The 9,975-nt window shown below is 36.9% G+C and overlaps 1 protein-coding gene across 1 annotated transcript; it reads left to right on the plus strand.

The window, feature by feature from the left end:
* Positions 1-917: 917 nt before the first annotated feature.
* LOC122019382 (flap endonuclease 1-like) lies at positions 918-3,128 on the plus strand (the record flags this gene model as incomplete). Its single annotated transcript, XM_042576854.1, has 9 exons — positions 918-976; positions 1,056-1,109; positions 1,195-1,243; positions 1,335-1,382; positions 1,581-1,646; positions 1,823-1,873; positions 1,957-2,076; positions 2,139-2,223; positions 3,106-3,128. Coding segments are annotated over 9 exons (555 nt in total), but the record flags the coding sequence as incomplete, so codon positions are not given.
* Positions 3,129-9,975: the final 6,847 nt, after the last annotated feature.

Genomic DNA, 9,975 nt, shown 5'->3' on the forward strand with positions numbered 1-9,975 from the left:
ATGAGATTGGTTTTTTTTTGTTGTTTGCAGATTATTTTCACAAATGTCGGGAACCCTCATGCTCTCGGATAGAAGCCATTAACATTTCCCCGTCAAGTTTCCATTTTCTCTTTATTCTTTCTTAAAAACTACTTGTATCAAAGTGTTGATCATTCTTCTCTATTGCTTGACTTAAGGAACTCAGTGAGAAAAAATCATCTTCACAAGTCAAAAATTCCTTGTACATGGAGCAATTTCTCCTTCTCTTTGCTCCCTGAGATAAAGAGACATTTTCCATTAGATTTCTCTTTTTAATGGTGTAATTTTTTACCTATACTATTCTCCAGGTGGTAGCATTGTGACAAGCTCCATTTCTATTGGATGACCCTAATGTTGGGCTTTTATTCCCAGCAGATGTCATTGCAAGAGCTAAACATTATCTTTCATTGAATTCGGGTGGTTTAGGTATTCACATATTCCTACAATTTTCAACTCGCAGTCTACTTAAACCTTTTCCTTTTTGATGCAGTCTGTTTCTCAAGCTAAACTGCTTTGCAACTTGTTTCCTCTTGTTAACGGTGATTTGGAAAAGAAATGTATTATGTACTTGTTTGTGCATTTGTAACCCAAGCAATTTTTATGTTGACCTTTTCATAACATTTGTGTCATATTCCAGTTTTTAGTTGTATCTTTATATGTAACAAACCCAAAACATCATCTGCAGGCCTTGTTATTTTTTTCATGTTGATGAGTAAATATTGTTTTAGTCATTCTGATAAGAATCTCAACTTTCTTTCGAGCAATCAGGTGCATATAGTGATTCTCGAGGACTTCCTGGAATTAGGAAAGAATTTGCAGAGTTCATTGAAAAATCTATGCATGAGTTGGACTTTTTTATTTCTTCTTCTAACTCTTGACATTTTGTATGGCCGATAAGTCATTTGCAAGGGATGTTCAATCAAATTATCAGATTATTAGAAGCAGGTATCGAGCCAGTGTAAGTCCATTTGCATGTCTAAATATCATTTTGTTTATCATTCAGCCACCATATTTTATTATCATCTTTTTTATGCCAGATATGTATTTGACGGTCAACCTCCAGAGTTGAAGAAACAAGAACTTGCCAAAAGGCTAGTCTTTACAGTTTTGCCATTGTCCCCCTCCTTTTTTTTGTTGCAAGATAATGATAATCTTTAAGCTTATTTTATTCTTTAGATATTTAAAGAGGAAAGATGCAACTAACGATCTGAATATAACAATTGAGGTCATTGCTTGTGCATAACAAGTACCTTTATTGGGACTCCTTAGTGTGCTAGAATTTCTTTTGCTGTCTTGGTTACATTTGTTGTTTGCAGATTGGTGATTTGGAGGGAATTGAAAAGTACAGCAAAAGGACTGTCAAGGTAAACTTTGATATTGCTATTTTATTGGAAATTACCATGAGGATCTTATTGATTATGATGCAATCAACATAAAGTTAGCATGCTGATTATCTGTTTTCTTCATATGTAACATAGAGTTTCTTTAAATATATTTTGAACTTTCAAATTACTTTCTTGAAGAATTTGATTCCAGTAGATGACTGTAGAGTTTTTTCACAGGTAACCAAGCAACATAATGAAGATTGTAAACGTCTCTTAAGACTACTGGGTGTGCCTAATATTGAGGTAAACTAGTCCACTTTCACTTATTGAATTCTTTATCTTTGCTACAAGAATTTGAACTAACAATGACACAATTTTACTTTCTCTTGCAAACATTTCCTAAAGTTGCATGCAATTGCTTAATATACAAGTATTGTATCTCTAGTTTTAGAAGCTAAACTCATCTTTCTGATCTAAAGGCACCCTGTGAAGCAGAAGCTCAATGCGTAGCTCTTTGCAAAAGTGACAAGGTAAAATGATGCAATGTAACACATTCTATTTTATTTTTTTAACTTTAATATCCTAAACGTATTTGTTTGTTATCAATCTCTAGGTGTTTGCAATTGCCTCAGAAAACATGGATACTTTAACTTTTGGGGTACCAAGGTTTCTCCATCATTTAATAGATCCTAGTTCCAAAAAAATCTCTGTGATGGAATTTGACGTTTCAAAGGTATATTTATTCTGCTTATTGCTAATTGAATTACTATATTTATTCTCATCCTTATTTTTTAGGTTCTTGAAGAGCTAAGACTCACTATGGATCAGTTCATTGATTTGCGTATTCTCTCTGGATGTGATTATTGTGATAACATTAAAGGTAAACTTTCTTATGAGATATTGTACAGTCAACAAGTTTAACATACAAGGCTAGTACTCTACTGCTTACTGTTTACGAAATTTGATAACTAATGTTCATTCAAATCTCTAGTATGATAATGCTTGTGTGGTTGAATATGGTGTCAGTGCTACAACTGTTCCATGTCTATGTTACTTGGACTTGATATAGTTCAACATGAGTATGATCGCAATCTCTGACATGGCTATTTTTACAAATTGTACATGTGTTCAATATGATTAGTGATTGTTCACTCTTAGTGTCACTGTTTGAGTGTCATTATCCAAGTATCTATATCCAACGCAGATTTGGGCAGTTATGTCATGCTTTGGAAATTTCCATTTTTTTTTAAATGTTTGGTTGAAGGAAAAAAAAACTCTATTTCTACATTTGATGTTCCATGAAATAAATTATACACATACCTTTGCCCTTGAGTCACATGGAGTACATTAGTTGGAAGAGTTTCTCCATTTCTTCTAGCAGTGGCTAACAGTTCAGCAACATGTACAAATAGATACTCAAAGATTATGTTCAAGGGTAGTCATAAGTTTGAGTCAATGTAAAACTTGATGAAGTTGCAAAAAATCCACTTTAAACCAGTCATTAGTTGAAAACGTAAGAGGAGGAAAATTTTCAATTGTCTATTTTTTTCCCTAACTGGATAAAAGTAGTTTTTTAGTTGCTCTTATTCTTTGGTAATCATATTTATAGTAATTTTGACTATAACCACCTCAAACATGCAACTTCGAGTATAAAATGGCATGTTTCCTTGTATTGCTTATTTTCCAAGAATTCATGTTGTCATGTAGACTATAATCTGGAATTATGAAGTTTTATAAGTTTTGTTGAATTTTTCTTTTGCAGGTGGGGTAATTCGTGAGGCTTGAGTTTTTTTGATGCAAGAAGTGAGCTTTGTTAGTGTTGGAACCTCGAAGTGTTTTGATGTGATCAAACAAGTTAAGTTAGGTCCTGCGTTGTTTAACCCTTGTGTCTAAGTGTGCAGGAACTTAGGAACACAGGAAGTCGAGCGGAAGACGCGGCTAGCGAGAAGGACAGCACGGGAGAGAGCCGACGGGCTCGGTGCGTCCGAGGGACGAGGTGTCCGCGGAAGAGTACACCGGTGGACGAGAAGAACGTGCGCGGCGTTCGAGGGACGAGAAACCGGGAAGGAAGGCTGCTCGAGGAGAAGGCCGGAACTTGGGTTCGGGTGAGCCCTATTCCGGATGGCCGAGATCACCCAAGCTAGTGGAGCTGGAACAGAAGACCCGGACCGAGACGAGCTGAACCGAAGCGGAGCGACCAGACGAAAAAATTCAACCAGAGTTGACTTTTGGGGTCCGGGGCGCCCGGAACCATCCGGGGCGCCCGGAACCATCCGGGGCGCCCGGACCCCTCCGGGGCGCCTGGAACCATCCGGGGCGCCCGGAATGAGGTTTTTGACCAGATCGAGTCAAACTCGATCTGAACGTTGGGGGATAAAGTTTTATCCCCCCAGGGCGCCCGGAACCCTTCCAGGCGCCCCGACCAAGGCTATAAATATAGCCTTGGTCCAGAAGCCAATCAATGAATTAGAACGACGAACTTGTAATCAACTTCTATGTGCTTTACTTTTCTTCTTGTACGTTCAACGCTGTAAGAGGCTACTCCGCCCAGAGGAGAATCAGATAGTGCGCTTACATTCCTTGGATTAGCAATCCCCTGATTGTAAACCAAGTAAAACTCTGGTGTCTGTTTTTCTTTACTTAGTCTCTGCCTTTTTAATTACAAGTTCTTTTAAGTTAGTTGAATATCCGAGAAGGGTTTTTGGTTTTAATTTGTAGGGCAATTCACCCCTCCCCTCTTGCCGGCCTCCAAAGGGACCAACAAGTGGTATCAGAGCAAGGACGCTTCAGGAGGACTAACCGCCGATCGAAGCAACAAAGATGGCCGGACCAAGCATCGTTCCACCAAAATTCGAGGGGAACTTCACAGACTGGAAGCGTCGTATGGAGGTATTTCTAAAAACCGAGATTGAAATTTATTTTATTATGAAATACGGTTTTGTAGCTCCAACAAATCAGAACGGTGAAGAAAAAGAAGAAAGCAATTGGACAAAAAAAGAGCAGAATGAGTTCGTAGCAAACAGCCGTGCGGAACATCACCTGCTAAGCGTATTACCGCCTCAGGAAGTAAACCGCATCGGAAGCTACTCATCAGCTAAAGAACTTTGGAAGAAGTTTCTAGAACTCCACGAAGGCACATCCGAAGCGAAGCTCGCTAGAAGGGACATCCTCCGAAACAAACTAATGAACATCCGCTTGGAGAAAGGTGAGAAAGTAGCCGGTCTACATGCAAAGGTAAAAGAACTAGTTACTGGTCTCGAGAACCTCGGTGAAAAGGTAACAAATCGGGACGCCTTACGCTACGCACTCAACGCCTTTCCCAGAACTCCAGAGTGGACGTCAATCATCGACGCCTACTACATCTCAAAGGACCTGGAGGTAAGTACATTAGAGGAATGTTTTTCTACTCTTGAATTACACGAAACTAGATGTGCAAGAACGACAAAGGATACAACCCAGACTATAGCGCTGAACACAACTCAGAAGGATGAACTCGAGTCAGACTCCGAAGACGATCAAGAAGCGCACATGGTAAGAAATTTTAAAAAATTCTTTAGGTCTAATAAATTTAAAATGCAGAATAAAAAGAATCAAAAAGGAGGAAGAAAGGTGCGATGCTACCAGTGTCAGAAGGAGGGACACATAAGAGAAGACTGCCCAGAACTCAAAAAGGACAAAAGGAAGTCTCCCAAGAAACACAACCTAAAAGCAACTTGGGATGACACTTCTTCATCTGAATCAGAAGCTCAAGAATACGTTTGGATAGCACTGATGGCAAGCTACGATGGACAAAGTATATCAGAATCGAGCAACGATGAAGAGGGAGCGACCTCGGATGAAGGCAGCGAAGCAGGGGGAGATTCAGGCTTTAAGTCTGACATGGTAAGTGAGGTATGCCTCTTACCCCCTGATCAACTTTACTCTGGCATTAAGGCAATGACTAAATCCATGTATAAATTAGAAAAAGAAAATGCCAAATTAAAAAATGAAATTTTGGAAACAAAAGGAATTTTAGCAAAATCATGTCTAATAGAGGATTTTGATAAATTGAAAATTCACAATGAAAAACTAAAAGAAGAAATAGAAAGATTGAAAAAAATATAAAAGTTCAAATATTTCTACTTTTAGAAATTATAGAGGTTTAAATTGGTATTATAGATTTCATCAAAGTCAAATTAGAAATATATCAAAAATCTATGTACCTAGAAAATACTTGGTTAACCCTGTAGGTAGGAACCTCTACTGGGTTCCAAAAACATGTTTAATTTAACTTAGCATTTTCAGCAAGGAAATTAAACGACTAATTTCATTATGAGGCTTTGTCTAAGGAAGTGGTTGTTGCTCCAATAACCAAGAAGGCCTAGTGCCTCGCCACGACCTGGAAGCCAAGTATCGAAATGAAAAGTTTAATTGACTAACTGAAAAAGCATTAATTTAATTTACCTAATGCTTTAAAAGAGTTATTCAATTTATATAATTTATAATAATTTTTTTTGAAATTAAATTTTTTTTTAATTGACTTAGAAATTTTCTGAAAATTGACTTAGAAATTCTTTTTGGAAATTGACTTAAATCTTTTTAAATTAACTTAGATATTTTTTTTAACTTAGGAATTTTTCTATGAATACTGTCTTAGACATTTTCCTTTGAAAATTGCCTTAGAAATCTTTTATAAAAATTCACGTTAAAATTTTCTGAATATTGACTTAGAATTTTTTTTACTAAATATTCTCTTTTGAAACATTGCCTTAGAAAGTTTTATGAAAATTCACTTAAATTTTTTTTACCTTAGACTTGTTTAAAGAACCCCTATTTTTAATGTGATCAAAGGGGGAGAAGAATGTTAAGTCTAGGGGGAGGTATATAAACTTTTTTATGAAATATCTTTGGACTTAATTACAAATAAATTGTTTTTATTGCATCTGTTTTTCCCTAGCTTAACTTGGGTTGCTCACATCAAAAAGGGGGAGATTGTTGGAACCCCGAGGTGTTTTGATGTGATCAAACAAGTTAAGTTAGGTCCTGCGTTGTTTAACCCTTGTGTCTAAGTGTGCAGGAACTTAGGAACACAGGAAGTCGAGCGGAAGACGCGGCTAGCGAGAAGGACGGCACGGGAGAGAGCCGACGGGCTCGGTGCATCCGAGGGACGAGGTGTCCGCGGAAGAGTACACCGGTGGACGAGAAGAACGTGCGCGGCGTTCGAGGGACGAGAAACCGGGAAGGAAGGCTGCTAGAGGAGAAGGCCGGAACATGGGTTCGGGTGAGCCCTATTCCGGATGGCCGAGATCACCCAAGCTAGTGGAGCCGGAACAGAAGACCCGGACCGAGACGAGCTGAACCGAAGCTGAGCGACCAGACGGAAAAAGTCAACTAGAGTTGACTTTTGGGGTCCAAGGCGCCCGGAACCATCCGGGGCGCCCGGAATGAGGTTTTTGACCAGATCGAGTCAAACTCGATCTGAACGTTGGGGGATAAAGTTTTATCCCCCCAGGGCGCCCGGAACCCTTCCAGGCGCCCCGACCAAGGCTATAAATATAGCCTTGGTCCAGAAGCAAATCAATGAATTAGAACGACGAACTTGTAATCAACTTCTGTGTGCTTTACTTTTCTTCTTGTACGTTCAACGCTGTAAGAGGCTACTCCGCCCAGAGGAGAATCAGATAGTGCGCTTACATTCCTTGGATTAGCAATCCCCTGATTGCAAACCAAGTAAAACTCTGGTGTCTGTTTTTCTTTACTTAGTCTCTGCCTTTTTAATTACAAGTTCTTTTAAGTTAGTTGAATATCCGAGAAGGGTTTTTGGTTTTAATTTGTAGGGCAATTCACCCCTCCCCTCTTGCCGGCCTCCAAAGGGACCAACAGTTAGGATGTAGATTGCCTTGCTAATTTGTAAATTAAAAGCGCGCCATATGGAGAACATCAAATGGAAAACATGTGATTTAATGTATATAGAGAACAGTAATGGAAAACATGTGTATTTTGATGAGTAACAACTCATTTTGTATATATGGATGTTTATTTTGGATTTAATGTAGTAAATATTTAGTTTTGTATTGGTGGTTTGCTTATAGTAAAATAAGATTGGTTGTTTGGTATTAATGAACATTAAAGACAACAGTTAAAAATGTTGTAAAAACTATGTAAACCACAACGATTTTTTTTGAAAAAAGTGATAAAAGACAATGATTTTATTCGTTGTAAAATATATTAAAACTGTTGTAAAACAAAGCAAAACGAGTAAATATTATCTACCACAACAGTTTATATCTGTTGTAAAAAAAGTCTACCACAACGATTTATTTCTGTTGTTGAAATTATCTACTACAACGGTTTTAAAACGTTGTCGTATCCTTCGTAGCCAAATTTGAGCATATATACGACAACGGATAAAAACCGTTGTCAAAGGTCTACAAAGACAACGGATTCAAAACCGTTGTCGTAGGGCCATACATTCTACAACACCCTCAGTTACAACGATTTTTTCACCCTACGACAACGGATAATATCCGTTGTCATTTGCAGTTTTTGTTGTAGTGTCATAATCTCAAAAACTAAGTTAGAGGTTAATTTAGCTAAGGAAAAGTTTTGACTTGTAAAGTAGCTTAGCTAAAAAGTTTACAGAAAATAGATGATAAAAAACGTTAGAAAAAATGGATACCACTTTAAATTATTTTTCAAAAAGACTTTGATAAAATGTTTAAAATTTTTCAAAAAGAAACTTTTTAGGGTGTAAAAAAATTAAATTTAGTTAAGAATTAAATTAAAAAACTTGATAATCTTTAGCTAAGGCTACCCTTAAAAAAACATTCAAAAGTCTTACTGTCCAAGCATGAGTAACAAAAATACTTAGCCTCCTTATCCAAATGTCTAACCATTTGCTACTAGCTGTTTACCTAGAGGGCAACAATTTTCACTTGGTTAATAAAGTTAAGTTAGTGATCCAGTTAGATTTGACTAAGATAGGATTACTTAACTTGTTTAATGTCTTTTTCGTGTTTATTGCCCAGACTCATGTCGATGCATAGACATAAGCATTCTTAAGTCTAGGCAGTAAGTACCCTATGCATCTCACACCGTTCTAAGTGTTTTCAAACATAAGCAAGTTAAACTTAGTGTGCTTGTGAGATGCTCTGGCTGAAACTAGGGGTACATGATATCTAGGGGGTAAATTCCTAGGCTAAATCAGATTTTTGAAAAAACTAACAAAATTTGGAATTTTGAAAATTATATTTCCTAGGATTTTAAAACCAAAATAAACAATAGATTGATTTAAATAGAATAGTAATAAGAAGTATGTCCTATTCTACTAAGCACATCCCTATTTGTCTTCTAAGTGCACTGAACTCAAGTTCAGGTAAGGGCTTTGTGAATATGTTAGCCAGGTTTGATTTTGACTCAACATAGTTAAGTACAATATCACCCTTAGCTACGTGAACCCTTACAAAATGGTGTTTTATTTCTATATGTTTAGTCCTTGAGTGGTGAATTGGGTTCTTGGTTAGATTAATTGAACTTATGTTATCAATTGAAATTTTAATATTCTGATATTCTAGTTGATAGTCTTTTAAGGTATGCATCATCCATAATAATTGAGATACACATTCTCCTAGGCTATGTATTCAGCTTCAGTGGTAGATAAAGCAACACAATGTTTCTTTCTTCTTGACTAACTTACTAGGCACTGACCTAGAAATTGTCAGCTTCCACTTGTGCTCTTTCTTTCTAACTTGTACCCGGCATAGTCTGAGTCAGAATAGCTAGTTAGGTCAAAAGTGCAAGACATAGGGTACCAGAGTCCTACATTTAAAGTTCCCTTAATATACATAAGTATTCTTTTTACAAAGGTTAAGTGAGACTCTTTTGCACAAGATTAGTATCTTGCACACATATCTACTGCAAAAAGAATGTTTGGTCGACTCATAGTTAGGTGCAGTAGACTCCCTATTGCACTTCGATAGTATTTCAAGTCTAGTGGTTTACCTTCTAAGTCTGAGTCAATTTTAATATTAGTAGCCATTGGTGTATTAATATTTTTTGAGTTTTCCATTCCAAATTTCCTAATTTAACTCCTTAGCATATTCAGTTTGATAAATGTAAATCTTTGGTTTGTTTAATTTGTAAACCTAGGAAAAAGTTGAGTTCACCTACCAGACTCATTTCAAATTCATTTTCCATTAATTTGATAAATTCTTTTAAAAATATAGAGTTGGTTGATTCAAAAATTATATCGTCTACATAAATTTGGGCTATAAAAATATCTTTTTCTAAGGTTTTTACAAATAGGGTTGGATCTATTTGACCTTGGTTGAACCCTTTAGATATTAGATAATTAGACAAACGTTCATACCAAACCCTAGGTGCTTGTTTTAGTCCATACAGGGCCTTTTTTAGTCTAAAAGCATGGTTTGGATGTTCTAGGTCCTCAAATCCTGGGGGTTGGCTAACATATGCTTCTTCTTTGATAAATCCATTTAAGAAAGTGGATTTTACATCCATTTGATATATCTTGAATCCTTTATGTGCTGCATAGGCCAGCAGCATCCTAATAGATTCAAGTTTGGCTACTGGGGCGTAGGTCTCATCATAATTTAACCCTTCTACTTGGTTAAATCCTTTGGCTACTAATCGTGCT

The sequence above is a fragment of the Zingiber officinale genome, chromosome 9A (genome assembly GCF_018446385.1).
Source record: "Zingiber officinale cultivar Zhangliang chromosome 9A, Zo_v1.1, whole genome shotgun sequence".
NCBI classification, from domain to species: Eukaryota; Viridiplantae; Streptophyta; class Magnoliopsida; order Zingiberales; family Zingiberaceae; genus Zingiber; species Zingiber officinale.